This window comes from Saimiri boliviensis, chromosome 6 (assembly GCF_048565385.1).
Source record: "Saimiri boliviensis isolate mSaiBol1 chromosome 6, mSaiBol1.pri, whole genome shotgun sequence".
Taxonomy (NCBI): domain Eukaryota; kingdom Metazoa; phylum Chordata; class Mammalia; order Primates; family Cebidae; genus Saimiri; species Saimiri boliviensis.
Genome location: NC_133454.1, coordinates 117,991,958 through 118,019,162, shown reverse-complemented (window position 1 = coordinate 118,019,162; position 27,205 = coordinate 117,991,958). Strand labels below are relative to the sequence as shown.

At 34.9% G+C, this 27,205-nt stretch overlaps 3 protein-coding genes across 3 annotated transcripts; all 3 read left to right on the top strand.

The window, feature by feature from the left end:
- The first annotated feature begins 976 nt into the window (after positions 1 to 976).
- LOC101048782 (olfactory receptor 5B3-like) lies at positions 977 to 1,918 on the top strand. The gene has a single exon (XM_003920452.3). It carries the CDS (start codon positions 980 to 982, stop codon positions 1,916 to 1,918), a length of 939 nt encoding a protein of 312 aa, XP_003920501.1. The 5' UTR covers positions 977 to 979.
- A 10,107-nt stretch (positions 1,919 to 12,025) lies between these two features.
- Positions 12,026 to 12,974, top strand: LOC101031400 (olfactory receptor 5B17). The gene has a single exon (XM_003920151.3). The coding sequence runs from the start codon at positions 12,029 to 12,031 to the stop codon at positions 12,971 to 12,973; it is 945 nt and encodes a 314-aa protein (XP_003920200.1). The 5' UTR covers positions 12,026 to 12,028; the 3' UTR covers position 12,974.
- Positions 12,975 to 24,511: 11,537 nt separating this feature from the next.
- On the top strand, positions 24,512 to 25,465 carry LOC101048461 (olfactory receptor 5B12-like). Its single transcript, XM_003920451.3, has one exon. The coding sequence runs from the start codon at positions 24,512 to 24,514 to the stop codon at positions 25,463 to 25,465; it is 954 nt and encodes a 317-aa protein (XP_003920500.3).
- Positions 25,466 to 27,205: the final 1,740 nt, after the last annotated feature.

Genomic DNA, 27,205 nt, shown 5'->3' with positions numbered 1-27,205 from the left:
TATAATTAGTATCTTCATTATGCAGATAGAGAAAATGAGGTTCAGAGGAGTGAGGTAATGATCAATGATTCCTAGATAGCAAATAGTAGGGCTGATAGGCACCTCTTACCACAGACCAAGCTCTATATACAGTTCTGTGTCTTCCCTTCAGAATTACCTTTACTGATTATACATGCCCCTACAGTCCCAGTCATCACAATACATCTGCTGTGCAAATATCTCTCATTCACTGTGAAACCCCGAACACTGAGTTTGTATCAATGGAAGCAATAAGTAACTGTTTGATTGAGTTAAAACAATTTGATGTATAGAAAATTATGAATGTTGTGCTTTTGAACCACTCTGCTTGTGTCCAAAGCTTGGCTTGCCATTAATTTTTATGTTAACATGAATAAATTACTCAACAATTTGTGCCTCTAGATCTAAAAGAAAGTAACAACTAATCAAACTTATTGTTGAAAAGAATCAATGAATATACATGCAAAGTATCTAGAGTAATTCTGTCAGGTGGACAATATAGAAGCAAAAGTTTTTACTAGAATAAGAAAAACTGAATTGGTCCACTCTGCTTGCATGCGTGTATACACACACATGTACTCACCTTTCATATATATATATATATATATATATATATATATATATATATATATATATTATTCCACACATGTTGAAAATTTTATATAATTTTCCAAATATTGGTTATAATGTTAGAAAGGTGAAAACTGGTGAGAGATAATCCATGCAGATCTTTTCAATTCAGTCATTTATAACTCTATAGCTATTTAATGCACTAAACTTTGTGGTTAAGTTTATGTTTAGAAATGTAGAGTCTTAAAATGTGTGTTAGTACAATAATGAAATAATGCATGTGGTTTTTGACATTTTCATTTCATTGCAATATCTACTCCACAATCTGTTTAACATTCTTTTCCTTTGTTTCTCACTTCTACAGGCATCTTCTGATTCTCAAATAACATTGATGAAGAACCGTACAGAAGTGACAGAGTTCATCCTCCTCGGACTAACCAGAGCTCCAGAGCTCCAAGTCCCCCTCCTTATCATGTTCACCCTTGTATACTTTGTCAATGTGGTTGGAAACCTGGGGGTGATCATTTTGATTCTTTGGGACTTTCATCTCCACACTCCCATGTACTTTTTCCTCAGTCACCTGTCTCTAGTGGACTTTTGTTACTCTTCAGCTGTCACTCCCACGGTCATAGCTGGGCTCCTCATAGGAGGCAAGGTCATCTCCTACAATGCATGTGCTGCTCAAATGTTCTTTTTTGCAGCCTTTGCCACTGTGGAAAATTTCCTCTTGGCCTCAATGGCCTATGACCGCTATGCTGCAGTGTGCAAACCCCTGCACTACACCATGACAATGACAACAAGTGTGTGTGCGTGTCTGGTCATAATTTGTTATGTCTGTGGTTTCTTGAATGCCTCCATACACATTGGGGAAACATTCAGTCTCTCTTTCTGTATGTCAAATGAAGTCCATCACTTTTTCTGTGATGTTCCACCAGTCATGGCTCTGTCTTGCTCTGATAGACATGTGAATGAACTAGTTCTTGTTTATGTAGCCAGCTTCAATATCTTTTCTGCCATCCTAATTATCTTGATCTCTTATCTATTCATATTTGTCACCATCCTAAAGATGCACTCAGCTGCAGGATACCAGAAGGCTTTGTCCACCTGTGCCTCCCACCTCACTGCAGTCACCATCTTCTATGGGACTATTATCTTTGTGTACTTACAGCCCAGCTCCAGTCACTCCATGGACACAGACAAAATGGTGTCTGTGTTCTATACGATGGTCATCCCCATGCTGAACCCCCTGGTCTATAGCCTGAGGAACAAGGAAGTGAAGAGTGCATTCAAGAAAGTTGTTGAGAAGGCAAAATTGCCTTTATTATTGTGAGTTTAACATTGCAGGATGCATAATACCTAGTTTCATCCCTCTGTCCTGAATTACATTTTAAGGTTCACGTGAAGTTTTTGAAATAATATCATTTCTTCTTCCAAAGTCTGTTCTCTAGGAAAAAAAGAAATGTTATGCCCAAAAATATAATACCTAAATGAGAAAGCTAAGGTGAATAACAAGATATCTTAGGTTTTACTTGTCAAAACTTTATATATTTGATTTATTCACTCATTCTTCATGCATGTCTGCTACCAAATACTAGGAAAAGCATACGTGTAAAACAGGTGCATAAATAGGCCCATGAACATATTTATTCATGTGGGAACATATACACAGGAGTGGGAAATTTGCCAGATGTAAATTCAGTATAGCTAACTTTGATACAAATAATTCAGGTAATTAATTGAGTTATCTGAATTTCAGTTTATGTATAATATTGTTTATTTAGTCGAATAAATGTTTTAGAGTCCTAATTTGAGAACAAATGTGACTTAATTTAAATAAAAGTACAATCATCTCTCTCTATCTCTGCTATGCATCTGCGGATCAGATTTAACCAACCATGGATAGGTAAATATTTCTAAAAATAATAATAGCAATGCAACAAAAAAGTACAAATTTAAAAATTCAGTATAATAACTCCACATAGCATTTACATTGTGTTAGGTATTACAAGTAATCTAGAGATTATTTAAAGTATATGTGAGGATTTGCATGGGTTGTATTCAAATATGATTATATACCATGGATCAGTATCTAGATTCAATAGTCTGTCCATTGATTTATGTGTCTCTTTTTTCAATACCACACTTATGTTGGTTATTACAAGCCATGAAATCAGGTAACGCTTCAACTTTATTATTATTTGTATCTACTAGCTTTGCCCTTCCATATGAATCTATAATGAGTGTGTTCATATTTATTTTTTTAAGTCTGCTTGGATTTTAATTGTGATTGCAAGAAGTCTTCAGAACAGTCAATGTAAAGTCTCTTAATTCATTAATATAGTATTTCTCTACACTAATTTAGATTATTAAAATTTCATTCATCAGTATTCTGTATTTTCAGCACTTTTAAGACGTATATCTTAAATATGCTCAAAGAGCTAAATGAAATCTTGAACAAGAAACTAAAGGAAGCTAGGATAAAGATATGTCAAGCAATAGTGGCATATCAATAAAGAAACAGAAATTATAGAAAGCAATTAGATAGAAATTCTGGAGAAGAAACCAAAAAGAGGTAAGATAGACTATGGAAAGTAATGGCTTAAGTTTCTTGACTTTTAAGTATAAGTATTTTTTACACTTATAAAACCTTTTATATTTGTTATTTCATCAGAGAAAAATAACAACCCATGAGGAAGATTAAAGATTTTTTCTCCTTGTGAATCAAGATCAGAGCTTGACAGGTTTATAACCATCTGGCTATTAACAAAACCAGCTTTATATTTGGTCTTATGTTAAACTATTATTCACATCCCTACATTCTGAAGTACTGGACAAAAAGAATATTTTGGGTCACTTTATATGTGAGTATAAACAAATGAATTTGGAAAATTTATTGATCACTATTGAAGTATGAGCAGAATGTAGAAATTAACTATTTTCAAAAATAGCTAGAATCACATGCATATGTACATACATTAGGGTCCAATTTGGCAACTTAGAGGAAGAAATTTCATAGTTACTTAGATACTCTGGCACATTCTGAGCACTTTCATGGTGATTTTAATACTTTATTTTTATTATAGCATTTATTATTTTTTGAGTGGTGGTTTGTAGAGCTCACTGTATTTTCCCCCGTAATAGGAAAGGAAACATTATGTACTTAATAATGATGGTAACAAAGGTGATTCAAGTTATACCTTGTGTGTTAGAGTTGTGCCAACTTTATTTTCAATTCTGGCACATGTGATAGAACGTATTTATTAGAAAACGATCATTTGTTCTAACTCGCTACATGTGCAAAGCCAGCTAGGAGGAAAATGAGAATAGGAAGAAAACTAATGCTGAATGCATTACTTGTGTCAGGCATCAAGTTGGTAGGATTCTGTGTAGCATCCAATGTAATCTAATACATTGCAGCTCTGTGAAATAAGTACACTGGGCATTATATAAACTAAATTTTCACAGAACATGAAACTGGGATTCAAGGAATAGTGGTAATATTCTCAAAGCCACATTTAAAGCCACCTGATTACATTTAATGTAATCAAAGCCACACTTGATTGGCATTCGGTTGCTAATGAAATATACCCCTTTGTACAATCCAGTTAAGTTACTGGAAAAAACTATCCTTGCAATATCCCAATATCCTTGGTGTTAATGATCCTCTAGGAGTCTTCTAAATGGTCACATTATACTTATAATCTGACATGTTTTTCATTAATTTTTCTTTTAGGTTGAATTTTTTCTCTTTATTCCTCTGTCTTTCTCTCTCTCTCTTTGTGTGTGTGTGTATGTGTGTGTCTGTGTGTGTGTCTGTGTGTGTGTGTGTGTGTGTGTGTGTGTGTCTCCTCTCTCTTCCATTTCCATGTTCAGTCCTTAAATAAATTTTTGATTATGTCATATATTTTATCAATTAATATCACAATATTATTTCCTGTTTATGGTTTTACCAGTGTACAGATGCTCCTCTACTTATGATGGTGTACACCCTGATAAACCCATCATAAAGTCAAAAATTACAAACTGAACCATCACACACTGGGGATCATCTGTGTTGCCACTCTCTACTACAATAATAGCAGCAAGAATTACACTAGTAGTAGGAGCAATAGTAATAATAGCAGTAGTAAACATTAACTAGTATCTATTGTGATACATACATTGAATTAAGTATTTTTCATGACCAAATTTAGTCAATTCAATTACTTTAAATAAAGAAAAAGGTTAGCCCTCCAATTACACAAATTATAACAGTGATGTATAAAATTAATTAACTTCACCCAAAACTTTTGAAAGAATAGTAGATTAGGGTTCTTCAGAGAGAAACTGAACACGTGGAATAAATACAGATACATAGAAAGAGATTTATTATTGAGGGACTGGCTCATGTGATTATGGAGGCCAAGCAGTCCTAAGATCTGCCCTTGGCAAGCTAGAGAGGCCTAGGAATGCTGGTAGTGCACGTTCACTTCAAACCCAAAGGCCTGAGAACCAGAGGCACCAGTGGTGTAAGTCCCAGTGCAACTCTGAAGGTCTGAGGATCGGTTGTGCCCATATCCCAAGGCAGATGATGGGTGGCCCAGCTGAAACAAGGAGAAAAAACTCAAATTCATCCTTACTCTGTCTTTTGGTTATATTTAGGTCCTCAACAGATTGGATGATGCCAGCCTGCATTGCTGAGGGTGATCTTCACTCAATCTACCAATTCAAAGGCTGATTGCTTCTGAAAATAACTTCACATACATGCTCATATGTAATATTTTACCAGATGTCTGAAAAGTATGGAAGTTCCTCGAAAAACTGAAAACAGAACTATAACATGATCTAGCAATTCCACTGCTGGATATGTATTCAGAAGAAAGGGAATCAATATATCGAATAGATATCTGCACTCCAATGTTTACTGGAGCACTATTCACAGTAGCCAAGACATGAAATCAACCTGTGACCATTAACAAAAAAAATGAATTTTTAAAATGGTACATATACACAAGGAATATTATTCAGTCACAAAATAATTAATTCTAGGCTGGGTGTGGTGGCTCATGCCTGTAATCCTAGCACTTTGGGAGGCCCAGGCAGATGGATCACCTGAAGTCAGGAGTTCAAGAACAACCTGGCCAACATGGTGAAACTCCATCTTTACTAAAAATACAAAACCTAGACAGGCATGATTGTGGGAGCCTGTAGTATCGGCTACTTGGAATGCTGAAGCAGGAGAATCACCTGAACCTGGGGGTGGAGGTTGCAGTGAGCTGAGATCACACCACTGCCCGCCAGCCTGGGTAACAAAGAGAGACTCCATCTTTAAAAAAATAATAATAAAATAATAATTATTAAATTATGTCATTGGCAGCAACACGAGTGGAACCAGAGGACATTATGTTAATTAAAATATGCCAGGCCCAGAAATACAAATATCACATGTTCTTACTCATACGTGGAAGCAAATATCTCTTTGAGGTAGAGAATAGCTCTCTACCTGGTGGTTTTCAGAGGCTAAGAGTAGCGGGGAGTGGAAGATAAAAAGAGGTTGGCTAATGGATACAAAAATACAGTTAAATAGAAAAGAATAAGTTCTAGTGTTCAACAGCACAATAGAGTGACTAGAGTTAACAATAATGAATTCCATGTTTCAAAATAGCTAGAAGAGAAGGTTTGGAATGTTCACAACACAAAAAAGTGATAAATGTTTCAGGTAAGTGATATCCCAATTACCCAGATTTGACCATTACACATTGTATGTTTATTTCTATTTTTAAGTTCTGGAGTACATGTGCAGGATGTGCACGGTTGTTACATAGGTAAACATGTGCCCTGGGAGTTTCCTGCACCTGTGAACCAATCACCTAGGTATTAAGTCCAGCATGCATTAGACACCTTTCCTAATGCTCTCCCTCCCCAGACCCCACACCCTGACAGGCCCCAATGTGTGTTTTCCCCTAAAACCTTATTGTCTCAGCCCAAAAGATACACATTGTATGGTGTTTATATCAAAATATCATATGTACCCCATAAATTTGCACAGCTATTATGTATCCATAAAAATTAAAAATATTTTTTTACAAAAATAAATTTGCGAGGTAAGATGTCCTAATTACCTTGATTTTGTCCTTACACACTGTATGCATTTATCAAAATAACACATGCACTCCAGAAATACAATCATTAGGCAGCAATAAAAGAAAACATATTACAATGAAATAAATATTACAAGGAACATTGCAATAAAACAAACCATTAACACATACTGTTAATAAAAAATGGTTACTAGTCAGCAACATGAAAGAGAAGATATAAAAAGCAAGCCAACACAATCACAAAAATTAAATATATATTAAGAACAGTTTTATAAAATCCTCTGATGGTTAACATAAATATTAAACTAGACAAAATTGAGTTTAGAATGAACATATATGTTAGAACTTTAAAATATTCAAAATACAACTTAGAGAACAAAGAAATGTAAATTATGCAAGACAAAACAGGAAGGATACACTGAGGAACTCAAATTATTATGTAAACTCCATATGCAAAGGATAGCAAGAACAAGAAAAAAAAATAAATGTTCAAACAAAAAAATGGATAAAATTTTGCTAAATTGAAGAAAGTTAAGTCTTGGGATTAAAGAACTCTACCAATTTGTGTTAGAATACAATTTTAAAATTCTAATATTGAATTACATTCTTGTGGAAGTGAAAAAACAAGGCCAAGAACAAACTTTTTAGATGCCAGGGACAGAAATATATGAAGTAATGATGATCAGCCTGACACTTGGCCTTTGATTAGAAAAAAAAAGTAAGTCCAAATTGGGAGTTGGAAGAAGGCATACAGCACAGTCTGTCCTTCTGTTCCTCTTTTGGTCCTGCTTCTCTGCAGCAGAGGTGCCTTCTGTCCTTTGGTCCAGCTTTCTTTACACAGTAAGGATAATGGCAGAGGATTTGCATGTGCAAAGGAAAAACCTATCATCTTGGGATGCTTATTAGATTAGGTACCCCAGAAGCAAGCCTAAAGAAACTGATTTTAATTCAAGTAGTTTATTTGCAAGTTAACAGCAGAAAGCACTGATGAAATGATTGGAAAGTGAGTCAGAGAAGGAAAGGAGGCCAATAAAGGATTTCTTTAGTGAATAGGTTATGCCTGAAAAAAACAAACAAACAAACAAAAAAAACAAAAACCTCGTCCTTAATCTACTAGGAACCACTAGAAAACTATCAAGTCTGTCTCAAAGTTATACCACTTGAAAAAGAGGAATTGGGTACTTATCACTCTACTTCTATCTCTCATGTACTGATTGCTGACACCAGAGAAATTAAATGTTTCACACATGGAATGAACATACTTTTATAGCAAATTCTAAGCCCTAAGTCTGCAAAATGCAAATTCCTCTTTCTTTATTTCACAATAAGCATTGGATTGCCCATGGACAACTCAGGTGAAGAGGGAATGGACTAACAATGTCTTAGCAAACTAACAATGTTTGCTAAGAAATAGTAATTTGAGATAGAAAAGAAGCTCATCAGCCTATATATCTGAATCAAATTTTTGAATTGAATAAAAATATTAAGGAATATTCTAATCTTCATTTCTCTGACACCTATGTTATATTTGTCAGTTGATTGTAAACATAAGAAAGAAAAACAGGAATTATGTTTATCAATCTACAAATTCAGTTGCCTATCAGTTAGATGTAACAAGTCACAAAATTCAAAGTAGAAAAATGAAATTAAAAAGGTTTAAAAAACAAGATAAATATTTGGAATGTATTATACATATCAATAATACAGTAAATATAAATAACACACTGCTCATGTATGTAATAACAACTTAATAAAATTTGGGGAGAAAAAAGGCATGACAGCAATTACGGCAAATAAACATGTATGTGACCCAACATAACAAACTGCATCACCGGATGCTGTTTAATTGCTTCATCCCTAGACAAGTGAGATAAAGGAAAGCTATTGCCCTCACAGGGACCCTGTTCCCTAGATAGTTCCATGCTTGTGCACTTTTCTCCTGGCTCATTAGGCTCTGAAATCACAGTATGGCTGCACATTACATTATTTAAAATGGAGAAGACTCTAACGAGAGACACTTTAATCCGTATTTATCCGAATGAATGCTATCACATTTAGTGCACACTCTGGTTTTTACCAAAACTGAGAATTTGCAGTGATTCTGCAATGAAAAGCAGAAAAAATACTTCCCAAGATAAAAACTGTATTGGTTCATGCTGAAGGGATAACAACTTACTAAGGTCTGTATAGATCCACTGTCCATTTCTCTATAAAGATACAATTGTGTAAAGTCGTGGAAGAAACCATTTTCTCATTTATATTCTACAAATAAGAAAACTGAGCTTGGCAGAAGGCAAATAAGTTTTTCAAGTTCACAGAAAAATACACGGTACATGTAAGAACTGAACCCAGACTTTTATACCACAGCAAAATGATACAACATTAAAAAACGTTAAATGTTTGAGCTAGCACTCCACATTAATGATTCTTTCTCCACTTCTTTATTCCTCAAAAAACTTGAACATTTTTGAAAAGTACATGACAGAGAATTTCTCAATGTTATTTAGGCATTCTTCTAAGGATAAGTTTCTGATTTCAGACTCACAACTGAGAACAGCCTTTTTCTTCTTTTCAAAGAGCAAGGTAAGCTTTTATATTCAATATATACTTTTAGTGAAATATGTAATTGATGCAAAAGCAGTGTGGCAGCTACATCTTGTATAAGTTTTTGAGCTCAGATCTACTTGTTTGAACATTTTTTCTAAAACACAGAAATGGATCTAGCATTCATTGTAAGAAACAAAAAGAAAAAGAAAAAAGAAAAAAAAAGAAAGGAAGAAAGAAAAAATTTAACCAGCAGACAATATAGTGATATTTATGAAATGCCATGCTGCTTTCCCTAAGATGATAACAAAACCTTAGGATAAATGATGCTGGGATTGAATGGGTGGTAAATTTATCTGGTTTATTATGCATTGGTTCGTCATTGAAGGAATAGCTCCCTCAAACAGGATGCAACAACACTTCCATAGACCTCGGAAAAATTATGACATTACCAAGATCCCTATTCCATTTTTACTATCATTTCTTTACAGTCTCACTTTTTCAATACTCGCTAATCTAGAAAATCTGACATTGCAGTGATTAAAGGCACAGAAACATGCAGAATATGAGGAAGATGAAAAACTCCTCTAATCTCCCAATATTTAACAGCAAATGGGGTTCTATAAGTGTGTATAAATACTCTCTTCCTCCATCCTGTGATATCTATGTCTGTTAATCTATCATCTATCTATCATTCATGAAACAAACTGGTTCATAAGTACAAAGGTTAAGCTGCTAGTAGTTTTAGAAGATCTGATTTAGAAAATGAACGTATTCCAGATATGTGAATTTGAGAATATAATACTTTCCCTGATCCTCTGTTGATTCATATATACAATTAAGAAGTTGGCTATGTGATGATCTGTGAGTATATCTCAACCATCTCTGATTCTAGCAATAATTTACCTAGAATATATTAATATTCACACTCAGTATGGCAGCCTTAATAATGTTCCCCAAATGTGGTCATATCTTAACTCCTGAAACCCATGAACATGTGGCCTTACATGATTTTTTTTAACTGCACAGTGATTAAATTAAGGTTTTGAAATGGTAGGATTATCCTAGATTATCCAGGTAGGTTCAGTGAGAACCTGTTAGTCATCACTGAACATAGTATTTAAAAAAAAAAACACACACACAAAAATTATCGCTCATATAATTACGTGGGTAGTTTTTTGGCAAACAAATAATTTGAAGTCTAGAAGTATCAATTGATATGTACTGGGGGCAGGAGGAAGATGATAGACAATAGTGGTTATCAGGAAATGAATGTCCTTCCAACAGATTCAAATTCAAATAAAAAGATGTGTGCATAAACAGATCTGCAGCCTAGAGACAGCCCCCCAGACTACGAACCTCCAACCTTCAATATCTGATATCCAGCTGAGTGTTGAGAGTAGTGATAGGAAGGAAATGTCTAAGGTAAAAGGGGATTTTTTTTAACACACGGTAAAATATGAACAACCATGGCCCGTGTATACCTATGTAACAAACCTGCACATTCTGCACATGCCCCAGAACTTAAAGTATAATTTTTTAAAAAGAGAGAAATTAAAGAAAACAGGACTTGAAGATCCCTGGGTTTTCATGCAGGATGGCTGACATGGCCATTCATCTGGGAAAGAATGGATAGAGTAAGATATGTTGAAGGAAATGAAAGACTGGACATACTGTGTAAGAAAACACAGATCAGAGTAAAGTTGCCACACTTCAAAACCCACCCACACCTTGAGACCTGTGTATCATCTTTACCTTTCCTACACCAACATCATCATTCCGTCCTAATAATAATATCATAGCTAGCACTCATCAGGACTGTACTGAATGCCCATGTTATGCTGAGCGTTATCTCATTTAGCTCTCAAAATAATCTCTTGACATAAGTCCTAATACCATCTTTATTTTACTAATGGATAAAATGAAACTCAAGGAAGTTAGATTAAGGCCAGTGTCTCCCAAGTAGTAAATGTTAGGTCTTATGAGTTAATACAAATCTACCTCTTTCTAGAGCCCTAGATTGTATACCCAATGCTATATCTTCTCTGCAGAATTGGCTTTGTCAGTTGTACATGACATTAATGCTGCATTTATTCCACTTCACTTACTATGCATTTATTTGTGCATTGTTCTACTATGCAACTTCATATGTTAAGGTTGGTATAATAGAGAGAATGATTAAATATAAATTCAGTAACATTTAAAATAATTCAAATTCATTAAAAGCATTTAGGTCAGGAACTACCCTAATTTTGTCTAAAGCTTGGTTCTATCTACTGGTGCTTGTGTAATCTTCAAACTCTTTTTTTAACCAAGATACTTCATATATAAATTGGTATAATAACTAATCAAATAATAGGATTAATGAGAGCATTCTATGAGGATATGTATATATATAAGGCATCTGGCATGGGACAACTATAAGTGAGCTTGAGATGTTAGATTCAAAAACATACTATTTAGGAGACAGATTAATTTCAGGCATCTGACGTTGGACAACTCATTATCCGCTTCTTATGACTCCATTTACTCAGACACAAAACTAAGAAGTTGGGAAGATAATCCATGAAGACTCTCTTTCTTCAAAATTCTATTACTGTGTAGATAGGTTATCCACTAAATTGTGTTTTCATGTACATATTTTTGATCTAGGAAATATAGAAAACAAATTATTTCTGTAATAAAATAACACATACATTTCAGTTTTGTGCAACTCTGTTTTGTTCATCACAGGGTTTTTCTTTTTTTTTTCTTTTTCTTTTTTTTTTTTAACCTCTCTTTGCTGCAGAGTATCTTGTGGTTCTAAAATAAAATCCATGGAGAATAATACAGAGGTGAGTGAATTCATCCTGCTTGGTCTAACCAACACCCCAGAACTACAGGTTCCCCTCTTTATCATGTTCACCTTCATCTACCTCATCATTCTGACTGGCAACCTAGGGATGTTCATATTAATCCTGCTGGACTCTCATCTTCACACTCCCATGTACTTCTTTCTCAGTAACCTGTCTCTGGTGGACATTGGTTACTCCTCAGCTGTCACTCCAAAGGTTTTAACTGGGTTGCTTATAGAAGACAAAACCATCTCCTACAATGCCTGTGCTGCTCAGATGTTCTTTTTTGCAGTCTTTGCCACTGTGGAAAATTACCTCTTGTCCTCAATGGCCTATGACCGCTACGCAGCAGTGTGTAACCCCCTACATTATACCACCACCATGACAACACGTGTGTGTGCTTGTCTTGCTATAGGCTGTTACATCATCAGTTTTCTGAATGCTTCTATCCAAATTGGTGGCACACTTCGCCTCTCTTTCTGCATGTCCAATGTGATTCATCACTTTTTCTGTGACATACCAGCAGTCATTACTCTGACCTGCTCTGATAAACACATTAGTGAGCTGATTCTTGTTCTTATATCAGGTTTTAATGTCATTTTTGCACTTTTTGTTATCTTGATTTCCTATCTGTTCATATTGATCACCATTCTTAAAATGCACACAGGTAAAGGATATCAGAAGACTTTTTCCACCTGTGGGTCTCACCTTATTGCCATTTTCTTATTTTATATAACTGTCATCATCATGTACATACAGCCAAGTTCCAGTCATTCCATGGACACGGACAAAATTGCATCTGTGCTCTACACTATGATCATCCCCATGCTGAATCCTATAGTCTATACCCTGAGGAACAAAGAGGTGAAGAATGCATTCAAGAAGGTTGTTGAGAAGGCAAAATGTTCTCTGGATTCAGTCTTTTAATGATGTAAAATTATCATAAAGTTATTTTATCACTCTTAGATCTATGTTACGCATGATTCCAAATGTCGAAATGCTATATGGTGTATAGAATGTAAAATTTCATCTAATATTTTTTCTGTCTTTACTTGAGAAACAGTTCTAAGTATCCATAAGTTAGAAAAAATAATGATAATTTCTCATGAAGTTTAATGAAATATGTGTTATCTATTGTTATATTTTAGCCAACTATAAGTCATTACTGTTTCTTAATAAACTAATGTTTCAAGCATTTATAATTTCAGTTTGTTCATATGACAATTTATAAATAGTAAATAACTATTCGAATAATAATAGATTCGAATTAAAGGGCAGAGATGAATTCTTTTTTTAACCTTTGCCTATGACTACCAAAGACATTTGAACTGAAAGGAAGAAATAAAACAATCTCTGTTTGCTATTTAAAATATAAAATCATGGCTGGGCATGGTGGCTCATGCCTGTAATCCCAGCACTTTGGGAGGCTGAAGTAGATGGATCACTTGAGGTAGGGAGTTCAAAACCAGTCAAGCCAACATGACGAAAATTTCTCTCTATATATAAAAAATACCAAAAATTCACTGGACATAGTGGCTGACACCTGTAATCCCAGTAACTCAGGAAGCTGAGGCAGGATAATTGCTTGAACCTGGGAGGCAGAGTTTGCAGTGAACTGAGATCATGCCATTGCACTCCAGCCTGGGCAACAAATTTAGACTCCATCTCCACAAATAAATAAATAAATAATCCCCTAAAAATTATCAGAACTAATAAATCAATTCAGCAAAATGTCAAGATATAATAGCAACATACAAGAATCATTGGTATTTCTATCTAATAGCAATAGGTAATCTGAAAATAAAATGAGGGGAATTTACATTCTCACCAACAACGTATAAATGTCCCCTTTGCTCTACAACCTTACCAACATCTGTTCTTTTTTGATTTCTTTATAGTAGCCGTTCTGCCTGACATGAGAAGGTATCTCATTGTGGTTTTGATTTGCGTTTCTCTGATGATTAGTGATGTTAAGCATTTTTTCATATGTTTGTTGGTAGCTTGTATGTCTTCTTTTGAAAAGTGTCTTTTTCTCATTTTTAAATGGTATTATTTATTTTTACTTGTTTACTTGTTTAAGTTTCTTATGCATCCTGAATATTCAACCTTTGCCAGATGCATAATTTGCAAATATTTCCCTTCACTCTGTAGATTGCCTGTTTACTCTATTGATAGTTTATGTTGTTATGCAGAAGCTCTTTAGTTTGATAGTCTCTTTGCAGTATAAAGTCTCTCAAGTTTAATTAGGACCAACTAGCCAAATTTTGGTTGTTTTTGAGGACTTAGTCATAAGTCCTTTTCCAAGGCCAATGCACAGAATAATGTTTCCTAGGTTTTTTTTCCAAAATTCTTGTAGTTTGATGTCTTACATTTAAGTCTTTAATTCATTTTGAGGTAAATTTTGCATATAGTAAAATTAGGGGTCTAGTTTCATTCTTCTGCATATGGTTAGCCAGGCCTCCCAGCTCCATTTATTGAATATGGAGTTCTTTCTTCTTTGCTTATTTTTGTTGATTTTGTTGAAGATAAGATGACTGTAGGTAAGTGGCTTTATTTCTGGATTTTCTATTGTGTTCCATTGGTCTGTGTGTCTGTTTCTATATCATGCTGTTTTGGTTACTGTAGCCTTATAGTATAAACTTGGGAAATAAAATGCCTCTGGCTTTGTTGCTTTTGTTTACGATTGCTTTGTTTTTGTTTATGATTGCTTTGGCTATTTGAGCTCCTTTTTGGTTCCAATTAATTTAAGAATAGTTTTTTTCTAGTTCTGTGAAAAGTGATGCTGGTAGTTTGATAGGAATAGCATTGAATCTGTAGATTGCTTTGAGCAATATGACCATTTTGACAACATTGATTTTTCTAATCTGTGAGCATGGATTTTTCCCTGAGGAACATAGACAAAAATCCTCAACAAAATACTATCAAATTGAATCCAACAGCATATCAAGAAATCAATTCACCATAGTCAAGTAGGCTTTACCCCCTGGAATGCAAGATTGGTTCAATATATGCAAGTCAATAAATGTGATTTACCACAAAAACAGAATTAAAAGCAAAACACATATGATTAATTCAATAGATAGCAGCAAAAAGCTTTTTATAAAATCCAACATCGATTCATGATAAAAATTCTCAACAAAGTAGGCATTGAATGAACATACCTCAAAATAATAACAGTTATTTATGACATACCCAGAGGCAACATTACACTGAACAAGCAAAACCTGGAAGCATTTCACTTGATAACTAGAACAAGAAAAGGATACTGACTGTGACCAATCTTATTAAACATAGTATTGGAAGTTCTAGCCAGAACAATCAGGCAAGAGAAATAAATGAAAGACATTTATATAGGACAAGAAGTCAGTTAACTATCTTTTTTCAAAGTTTATATGATTCTATAGCTATAGAGCCCTAAAGATTCCACCAAAGGGTCCTACAACTGATTAATGATTTCAGTAGTTTCCGTATACAAAATCAATCTACACAAATCAGTAGTATTTCTATACATGAATAATGTTCAAACTCAGAGTCAAATCAAGAACACATCCCATTTACAAAGCAAAAACAAAAGATATCTAGTAATATATTTAACAAAGAGGTGAAAGATCTCTACAGGGAGAATTACAAAACACTGCTCAAAGAAATCATATATAGTATGTTACAGTTTCAGAAGAATAAAATAGCCAGAGCATAAAAAAATGAAGGAAAAATGAATACATTTTAAATGTATCCATACGTGACTACTAACATTCACATTATTTATGGCCTGAGATAACAATTTTCTACATATTTTCTCTCTGAAAGGGCTTTGAAATAATATTGCTTATTCATTTTTAATTTAGTTGAGTTACATTATCTCTTGTCATTTCTCCAGCATTTTTCTCTATTCATTCACTTTAATTTCCTTGATATTTATTCACATCTCCAAGCACACCCCTGCCTCAGGACATTTGCACTTGCTGTTCTCTCTGTGTGGAAATTTTTCTTCCTCCTCATAGATCTTTGCTCAAACAAATGTTAACAAATCATGGAAGCCTTCCCTGATCATCTTTATATAAGTCGCTTCACCTTCACAATGTGTACTGTTCTGTCAACTTGCATTATTCTTCATAGTCCTTATCAACATTCCCTACTACATGTTTGTTTGATCACTTTTTATTTATCATCCCCAATTAGAACTTAAACTTCTTAAGAGAAGTGACTTTTGTTTTGTTTGCATGATCCTTCTCAGTATATAAATAGATACCATTTCATTGTATTCACAATAATTATTTGTTAAGTGAATGATTAAAATAGTCAAGCTTTGAGTCCAATCATATCAATGTATTGAATATTTGAGTCATAATGTAAGCCTTCTTCAGAGGCATGTAGCACATTTCAACAAGCACAGCTTATTTTCTGCCTTGCTGAAATTTTTAAATCTACATTCTCAGTGCTTACATGCCCCACTTTTATATCCAATCGTTTCCTGGGAATCTCGTCACTAAATGAATCATCTCATAATTTTTAGTTTGAAATAATATGTCATTAAGTGGCAAGTCACACATCAAATAAACACTATTTAGTAAATCATAAATAGAAATTAAATCAGATCATATAAAAGTATAATGTATGATTATATTTGTAAAACTACTTCATACATAAAAATCGCACAATTAACTGAAATGTTTTTTAAACGTCCTGATAAAATATAAACATGACAATTCCTATCAGTGAAAAAGATAACAAATTCAAAATGTTAATATAATGCACAATTTTTTATGCTTTGCCTTTTGATTCTCAGGGAGAGCTATACTATATAAAAACTACGCATAGGAGTGTGCACCTATATCTTCTTTTTTGCCTCTGTACAATCAGATGCTTGAACATCTCAGTGTTTGTAAGATTGCACCTGGATGTGCTAAGATGCTGGAGTTCATGGTGCAGTATAGTACGACACAGATATTTACTTCTGTCTTATGGAAGAGGCAATAAATGGATTGTACCTTACAGCCTCCTGTGGGAACATATCTCTGCCAACAATTAATTTTGGCCCAGTGAGACTGTTTCTGAACTTCTGAAGTTCAGAGGTGTGAAGTAAATGTGTGTCATTTAGTTTCTAAATTTGTGACAATTTGTCACAGCAGTCATGAGAATCAAATAACCCTTCTCTGTTTCTTCCTATGTTATAATCTCATATTATGGAATTTGTCAAAACTAAGAAACCAAGATTACCATAATGTTATATTTTAAATTTCAGACTTTATTCAGATTTCATTAATTTTCCATTAATACGCTTTTAATCTACTTGCATTTACTTGTCATGCCTCTTTAATCTCTAATACTCTGTGACAGGTTCTCAGTCTTTCTCCACTTTTGATGGTCTTGACAATTTTAAGGAGTACTAGCCAGGAATTTCAGAGAATGCTTACCATTTGAAATTTTCTGAAGTATTTTTGTTAATAATTTAACTGGGGTAATGGGTTTGGGGGAGAAATACCTCTGAGGTAAATTCGATTCTCATAACATCACATTAAGAGTATATTCTATCAACATGGCTTAATCACTAATGTTAACATAATCATATGTGCTGGATAAAATTTACTAAGTTTCTCCATTGTAGATTTCTTTTGAAAACTTTTCTGTACTCTAGAAAGAAATCATTAAGTCCAGCTCACACTCCGGGTGTTGTGAAACTAAGCTACATCTAGTTCTTCTGCAGCAAAATTTGTCTCTTCCCTTCATTTGTTTATTGGCTCAATCAACAACACACTGCAGGGTGTGTCTGCAGCTTTTGGAGTTTAACTTCTTCTAGGTCCTCTTAGAGATAGAGCTAGTATATATAGAATGCATACATATTAATATGTGCACATAACTATACTTATTTCTATATCTAGAAAGTGTATGTGTGTTTGTATCTCTATCCTATTGATATTAAGCTAAACATGATTTCATATCAATATTTCTGACTCCAATCCAGTTCATTAAATCTTCCTCCTTTCTTATCTATGACTTCCCTTTCTGACAGTTAGAAACTTAGCTCTTGACAATCCCTATTTATAGACTTATATTTTGACTCCAATATACAAGTAAAGCAGTTCCATAATTATTCATCATAATGAGAAGCAATTTTAGCAAAAACAGAACCATATTTTTGTATAATTCCTTTGCTTTTACACAGTTTTTGGTCAACACACTGTTTTCCAATATTACTTAGATCAACTTTTTTTCTCGCCTACCTTCAATGAGATTATGTCATACATTTGTATATAATTAAATTACTTCATCATCATCTGCTTAAAGGTTAAGTAATTGTTATTCTCAATAAAGATTTTTATAAACAATTTCAAAGAGGTTTATAGGAACATACAGTTTCAGTTTACACTTTACATTTAGTTTCATTTTTTTGCATATGGACAAAAAATTGTGTGGCACAGTTTGTTGAGAGAATGTATTTCGTCTTTGTTCATTTGTGCTGCCTGCTATAACCAAATAGCATAGACTGGATAATTAATTTATAATGAACAGAAATTTATTGGTTCACTGTTTTTGAGGCTGGGAACTCCATGATCCAAGAGGCTAGCACTTGGTGAGGTCCTTCTTGCTGTATCATTTTATGATGGAAAAACAAAGAGAGGGCAAGAGACAGCAAGAGGGGGCAATCTCACCTTTGCAATAGTGAACCCATTCCAGTGATAATGGCACTAGTCTATTGATAGGTAGAGCCTTCATGACTTAAATATCTCTGAAAGATAACACCATCCATTACCATCAAAATGGCGATTAAATTTCAACCTGGGTTCTGGAGGAACAAATACTCAAAACATAGCATATTTTCTCCATTGGTGTGTCTTTCCATCTTTCATAAAATTCAATTTATTATCTACCAGTGGATCAATTTCTGTATCCTGTGATCAATTTCTGTATCCTGTAATCAATTCCATTGGTTTATGTATCTACCTTTTCCCCAATCCCATGCTGTCCTGACTGCTATTATAATGGTAAGACATGAAACCAGGTCGTGTACATGCTGCAGCTTTGTTCTTTTATAATTATTTTGTCTATTCTGCTATATTTGCTGTTATGCATAAAGTTATAATCAGCTTGTATTTACACACAAAAAAGCTCACGAGTTTGGTCGAGATCACATAAAGTCTGGAAAAGAATCATCTTGAAGTTTGCCAATCCATGAATATATCTTTATGCTCATTTAGATGTTTTATTTTTAACTGGTGTCCTGTACTTTTTGGAATTATTAAGACAAATATCTTAAATATGCTCACAGAGCTAAAGAAAGTCTTGAAGAAAGAACTAAGTGAAACCAAGAAAACAATGTGTCAAAAAATTTTAAAAATTTAATAAAGAGAATTATAAAACATTACCATAATAGAAATTCTGGAACAGTAACCAATAAGAGATTAACTATACCATGAAAAGTAATGGCTCAGATTGCCTGAATTAAAAATATTAATATCTTTTATGCTATCAAAATACTGCCATTTTCATGTGAATTAAGAAGCTGCAACCATGGCAAATCTATACTCAGCTCTTTATGAACAGAGCTAGGATTATAATTGACCTTGTGTTTTGTAGTACAGTTATATCCACATGCCTGAATATCTGAACTTCTAGATGAAAAAGGGCCATTTTGTGTTGCTTTACACCTAGAAGTATATATAAGACAGTGGGCAGTGCATTGGCTTCTTGGGATATCAGTGGAATACAGAAATTATTTTTCAAAAATAATCAGATGAACATTATATATGTTTTATCTCAGTGTGGCAACTCATAGAAGAAAGAAAATTCATGTAGGGTGCTCTGGCACATTCTGAACATTTCATGGTGATTTCATAACACATTACAGACATTTTAATTATATCATTTATTACTATTTGGGTATTTACTTACAGAGTTTACTGGGTCTACCCCCGTAACAGAAACTGTTATAAAGTCAGGACTCAGTTCTCATTAAGTGAATTAGGTCAAAGAGATTCAAGCTATGCCTTTTGTGTTAGAGCTGGGAACACTTTATATTTTAATTCTGAGCACATGATAGAACATATTTATTATAAAGTGATCACAAGTTCTAAAGCTTTGCATATGTGCAAAGCTATCTAGGAGGATAATGAGTACTTAGTCTGAAGCACACATTGCACTAAGTACTCAATATGATCTCTTTTATTTCATTCATCTATTATGTAGGGAGAAAATATTATTTTTAATTGTATGGATAAGGAAACTAATACATAGAAAATTACTGTGACACAGAATTTTGGAAAGATGGTTAAGATTGTGCATTTTAGAACATTCTGCATGGATTAATTTTATTTAGGAGTTGGAAGCAAATGAAACAAAAATAGACAGCAATGTGAAATTTGAAAATAAAACAAGCTAACAAAAAATATGCATGAACAACAGTTTTATAAAATTTTTTATAAAGGGATAAATATTAAACTAGATAAAGTTAAATTGAGAAGTATCTTATAGAATAATTTTTAAATATTCAAAATACAGTTCAGAGAGCAAAGAGATAGAAAATACAAAGAAGAATTTAAGAGTCAGGATAAAGAGATGCCAGCAAGATGGCAGAATAGAAAGGCTCAGGTTTGTCTTCCACGGAAACACCATTTTAGCAGTAATGTGTAATGTGTGGATCAAAATAACTTTATGAGAAGTGCAGAATCTAGTTAAATAGTTGCAGTACCCCCAGACAAGCACAAAACTAAGAACAGTCACATTGAAACATGTAAAAAGAGCAATTTCACTTTACCATATCAGCTCTTTTCTCAAGTTGTCACAGCTCAGCACCAACTGAGATTGCCAACTGAGATTGCCTCAGTCTAAAAATTTTCTCCTGGAGGGAGGATAAAGTGGAGTATATATTCAACCTTCTAGTCTTTCAGCCTGCTGTCAAAGCCAATTTGTAAAGACTGGAAATGGGGGCTTTTCATTAAAACACAGACACGAAAGCAAAGCTACAAGAAAAAGAATCGGAAAAACATGACACAATCAAAGGAATAAAATACATTTCTAGTAATGAAATGTAATATAAAGCTATTCTTTGCTGCCTCAGTGGCTCTAAAGTAGCTGCATTCTCTCTGCTTGTTTTAAACTTTTATCTAGTCATTGTCTGCTACCAAGCACTCACCTCTCAACATATGTAGCCAGACAATATGTCATGTGATGACCTATCCATTTTATGCTCTCCTTTCCTTGTTTTGACCGAGTTACATTTAAATTAACCAACAAAAATACTTCCCTCATGCTATGACTGCACCACCTATGACTACCCCAGTAAAAGTGCTCACCCATGAGTCCTCTCCTCTGTTTTCCTGACAGCCAAGCTCAACCCACAGTTTTTGGTGAACTATGTGATCCCCTGTTAATATAACAAAATGTTAGGTTTTTATGTCTCTCTGAGTGTTTTTTAGCTGTGTAGAGGTGATCCTTGAAGGACCCCAACTAGTGTGCTTAGCCCTGTTTACATACTGACCAGAGTGGTTCCCAAGAGCATGTCATCTGTTCAAAAATATAAAATACATAGACAACAAAATGTGCATAGCTTATTATATATCATATGCTAGGGAGACTAAGTTACATAGCTATGACAAATAAACTCAAAACTCCAATAATTTAAAACTACAAAGATTAATTTATTACTTCTGCTAATATATGTGCATCACAGGTTGTCTAGGAAAGGGACAGTCTCTCTCTACATGTTTACTAAAATACCTTATGAGAGATACACAGCTATTATCATCTCCTTTACATAGGTGACATACTGAAGTCTGGAGAGATTAAATAACTTAGCCAAGGTCACAATGTAAAAGGTAACAGGGCTAGGATTGAACTCAAGCCACGTGACCACACAACTCACATTTATAATAACTACACTTGACTGCATTGATAAAAGAGAGATAATTCTGCCCTGGAATTTGAGATCAGAGGCAACTATGCAGAAGAAAGAATGGATTCATCACTTTAGTTTGAAAAGTAAGGAAAAAGATTCCCAGACTACTCTAGCTGTAAGACAAATGAGTATTTTGTTTTTAAAAAATTTAAAAAAAGAAGAAGAAAAAAATTCTTGGGGAGATCACAAGATATTTGAGAAAAAGCTAAATATGAGGAAGTTTGATGAGATCCTGGCATTGTCTTAGCTAGAGATTTTAATGAGCCTTTTATTTTTGTTGCCTAACATGGCTATGGCACTGCTGATTTGATGATTGGAGTCTCTTCCCTAAGATCCCATTTTACCATGTCTTCATAAGCACTCTCAGGCCATAAGAGTGCTTTTGAATTCATAAATAATTCAAAAAAGCATAAAAATATAAATGATTTTCCAAGTACTAGGGGGTAGATGATCAGTTTTGAGTTAAGAGGAGCCATCCCATGCACCTATACTTTTTCATGATATTTCAGTACCAGGAACTTGCAGATAAGGACTAAACAAATTTTATAAGATGTTGAATCAAGATGTGATTCAAATGCAAATTATCCTCTGCCATCTTCAGTCATGGTCAGACGGGGAGGACCAACCTGGGATCCGGAGTCTCCTGAGATATCCACTGGCAGGATCTAAATATTTCTCGTGAGATTGTTCAATGTTGCTGCCTTGATATTTGCCAGAGCACAGCTCAGATTCTATCCCACAACATAGAGCTCCACAGGTGAGGAAAGAGTTTCTCCAGCCTGATGCTATTCTAGATGTGGACTTCCAGTCAATGGTCTGGACTTGAAGGTTTTCCACACCCTCTTCTTTGTATCCTCAATTTGTCTGTTCCTAGGGCAAAAGTAAGTATCAACAAAACACAATCACAGCCAATTTAGAATTTCAATGGGTGCTGGAAGTCTAATCATTTTCTTTACAAATGCACAAAAGGAAAACAAAGGCTTGAGCAATTAGAGTCTACCACAGGCACCCTGCTAGCTAGCTGTCTTCTGACTCCTTGTCCACTGCTCTTTCCACTCTACTAAGGTGCTCTACAGCACCCAAATTTCCACACTCGTTACAATCCGATGTCTGCTATAAATGGTTGGGATGATGTTTTTACTCAAAAGGGAGTCCACACTTCCTAATTTGCTTTTATGTAGAATGTGCTATAAACATAGCAGTGCAAAGGCTTTACCTCCTTTTCTGAATTTCGGGAGTTATAACGCCTTCAACATATATTTGGGGATATCAAATATTAGGTTATTTATTTTAGAAACATTCAAGTTTGGAAACTCAGTATTGTTGGCTGGTTGTACTGCAGTAACCCAGAAGAGATGCACCGAGCTATAAAAAGTAATGGCTCAGATTGCCTAATGAAAATTGTTAGTACCTTTTATAATTTTCAAATAACTTTCAAATTCATTGTCACATAAGTGCAGAATAGCCTTCAGGACAGATAGAGAGTGATTTTCACCTTGGCTAATATCAAAGACAAGGGCTATATCATCACCTGCCTTGAATATGAAAGATTATTAAACCAAAAGAAGTGACTATGACTCAAGACTGCAGATTCAGAAGGTCTCTTGAATTGAATGGGCCTCTCAATACTATAACCATGGCAACACAATAAGCTGTCACCCGAGCCACCACTGGAGGTAAGCATCACCAGATACACTGTGTAATACAGCAGGAGGTCTGTGACTTGATTGAGGGCACAGAATCTCCAGAAGGAACAGAAGTGACTTTTCTATCTTCCCCTATTCTCCCTCTTCATAAATAATGAAAAGACATGGGTGAAGGTGGGAGATGAAAACATCAGCCCTTAAGAAAAATAAAGATTGTGAGATGAAAACACCTAGAGCTTTGCTTCAACCTCTTGAAAACTGCTCCTTTGGTTTTTCAGTTATTGAGGGACACCAACATATCAGTACGAATGTGCATCACAGAACTTGCAGTTTCCTTTCACAGCCAATGAAGCACCAAATTAAGGGCCCACATAAATTAGGCAGAAAAGTGTGGGTGTCCTTAGAGAAAGGCCCTGAATCTTTGCATGTTTTCAGCTTCTAAGAACAGATTAGTGAGGAGTCAATCAGAGATAGGAAGTGTATGTGACAGGTCTTGTCAGCATCATATACCAAAGAATGACCAAATATTTTCTGTATTTCATTTTCTGTTAATTAAGATTTTTATGTAGACAAGAGGGCTTCAAAGATACAGCAAGTTGTGAAAAAGAGTGCTGTGTGATTTAGTGTAATAGAGTGTACCATACACTAGAAAAGCTGAAATGTGCCCCAGAGATATAACACAGACCACTGTCGCAGTCCTGGTCAGCAGAGACTTTCCAGTACTCACATCATTTCTGAATTAATGGCCTTGCTCAAACCACCCCTACCCAGAATTCGGTCCAGCACCTTGCATACAGACTCCTGCACTGGACAGGAAGCTGACATGTGAGCAAGAGACTTGACCACACTTCAGTTCCCATGATAGTGTTCAATTAGCATAATGCTGTGTATTTTCATCTCATAGGTATCTCTCATGATAATTCCCAAATGGCTCTGATGGAAAATGCTTCAGAGGTGACAGAATTCATTCTCGTGGGCTTAACAGATGTTCTAGAGCTTCAGATCTTTTTATTTATCATCTTTACTCTCATTTATCTCATCACTCTGGTTGGGAACTTTGGGATGATCATGTTGATTCTGTTGGACTCCCGGCTCCACACCCCCATGTACTTTTTCCTCGGCAACCTCTCTCTGGTGGACTGTGTCTATACATCTGCTGTCACTCCCAAGGTAATGGTGAAGTTTCTCACAGGAAGTAAGATCATATCCTACAATGCATGTGTCACCCAGATGTTCTTCTTTGCAGCCTTTGCCACTATTGAAGGTTTCCTCCTGGCCTCAATGGCTTTTGACCGTCATGCTGCAGTGTGTAAACTCCTACATTACACCACAATCATGACAAGTTCTATGTGTGTCCTGCTAGTCACTGGCTCCTACATCTGTGGACTCTTTCAGTCCTCCATCCATGTTGCCTTTACTTTCCATCTCTCCTTCTGTGATTCCAATGTGGTTAATCACTTTTTCTGTGACATTCCACCACTCTTGGCTCTTTCTTGCTCTGATATTCACACAAATGAGATTGTGCTCTTCATATTGGCAGCATTTAATATCTTTTTCACTCTCTTGATTATCTTGAAATCTTATATTTTTATTTTTATTGCTATCCTGAGGATGCATTCAGCTGAGGGACAAAAGAAGGCCTTCTCCACCTGTGCTTATCACCTCACTACTGTTTCCATCTTCTATGGGACAACCACCTTTATGTACTTACAGCCAAGTTCTGGTCATTCCATGGACACAGACAAAATCTCATCTGTGTTCTACACCATGGTCATCCCCATGCTGAACCCTCTAGTCTACAGCCTGAGGAACAAAGAAGTCAAGAGTGCATTCAAGGTGATTACTGGAAAAGCAGAGTCTTCATTAGGCTTATCCTATTAAATTATAAATAGTTTGTAAACCATGTTGAAATTTCATTGGCTCTCTAGTGTCTAATAATTTTTTATTTTAATTATCTCTCATCTTTCATTTCTCTGAGCACTTCCTTCGCACGTGAGATCTCTTCTATCCATATTTTGGGAATATAATTAGGTTGGAGAAAATTTTGGGTGTCTTTTAGCAGAAATAAAATGTCACTTCTATTTTAAGATTAAGACTATAATCCTAGGTATTATAGAATTCCACACTACAACACACTATTAAAGTGTTTTGCAGGTAAACCTCATAGGTATATAATACCAGAATGATATTCTCAATTTCTTTAATTCCAAACAACTCCATGATTCTTGCACACAGCAAGGAGTCATCGTTCTTAGAAATTAGTGCATCTGAGAATCACCCTGAGAGATTATCAAAAGGCAGAATCCTAGGATCTAATCCAAGATAATCTCACTTAGTACATCTGTGGTGAAATCCAGAACTCCATAGTAGTATCTTTCACTATTCACATCTATCTGGATCCTGAGCTTAAAAATTGCAAGAGTTCCAGTGGTGAATTTGGATAATTGGGAATACCGTATAATCTAAATGTATTTAGTTCCTGAATTTCAAAGATCAAAAACAGAGTTCAGAGGGCAATAATTAATCCAAAAACATATCAGTATCTCTTTCTTATTTGAATTCTAGACAGAAGTTTGACCATGTCTAACACTTGGACAGCAACATTTCCTGTCATATATGCTTCTGTAAATTTTCAATAAAAATGAAAAATGAATTTATAAGACTAGAAATTTGTGTCTGGATTAGATCTGTGAATGGAAATATTGAGAGGAGAAAAATGAACTCAAGTTATTCCCCAAACTATTAACGGCGACTCTGACATCTAACAGGACACTGAACTCAAGATCAATAGTGACGGGATATCTTTTCAGGTGAGATACAGGGAAATGAAATAACATCATTGGTCACCAAGAGGGGTTCCATCAGGCATAGTCAAAATCACAGCCAAGAAGGAGTTTTCCATAAGTTAAAAAATGATCTATAGAACTGGCAACTAAAGGAAGTTGTGCACTCCTGAGGACTGGCATCAACTCATATATCGGCCCTCTCATTCTCCACCAAGCTTCTTTTTTTAATACTATAGAAATCATCAAGTGCCCATTTATTAAAAAAAGAAAATGAATTAAATTATTAAATTATTATATAAATGAATGAGGGAATGTACGAGTAGATGATAATGTGGATGAGTAAATGGATGAGTGAGTGAGAAAAAGTGGAATTGAGATGTAACAGAACGAGTCAGCAGCAAACTGGATCCCTAATGGCTAATCACAGGATTCAAGAGCTACTCGCTCTATGTGGCCAGAGGAAGGACACCTCTCAGATCGCCATACAGTATTTTATTTTCCCTTATCTCATTGAAGTATAAACCATGTCTCTTTCTACTAATTAAACCCAGCATGTTTATCTCAGGATACAGTCCACCTGGAACCTGCAGGCTCTTGGATTATCATGAAAATCAGGGAAAATGTGCAGCTTGAGTCAAACCAATCAAGACAAAAAAATCATCAGGGTGCCCAATTCTCATAGGAAAACCTTAACTGGTGAAGATAAAGAAGGAGAAAATGGTCTGCCCTCTTCTCTCTCCATTGGCCTGACAGGAAGATAAGCAGAAGGGATAATGCTGTCTTCCATCGAAGGCACTCACTTGCAAGGTCAGACTGTAGGAAAAGAAAAGTTTTT

Bases quoted from the DNA above. Each gene is read 5' to 3' on its own strand.
- LOC101048782 (XM_003920452.3), top strand. From the start codon at position 980: ATGAAGAACCGTACAGAAGTGACAGAGTTCATCCTCCTCGGACTAACC.
- LOC101031400 (XM_003920151.3), top strand. From the start codon at position 12,029: ATGGAGAATAATACAGAGGTGAGTGAATTCATCCTGCTTGGTCTAACC.
- LOC101048461 (XM_003920451.3), top strand. From the start codon at position 24,512: ATGGCTCTGATGGAAAATGCTTCAGAGGTGACAGAATTCATTCTCGTG.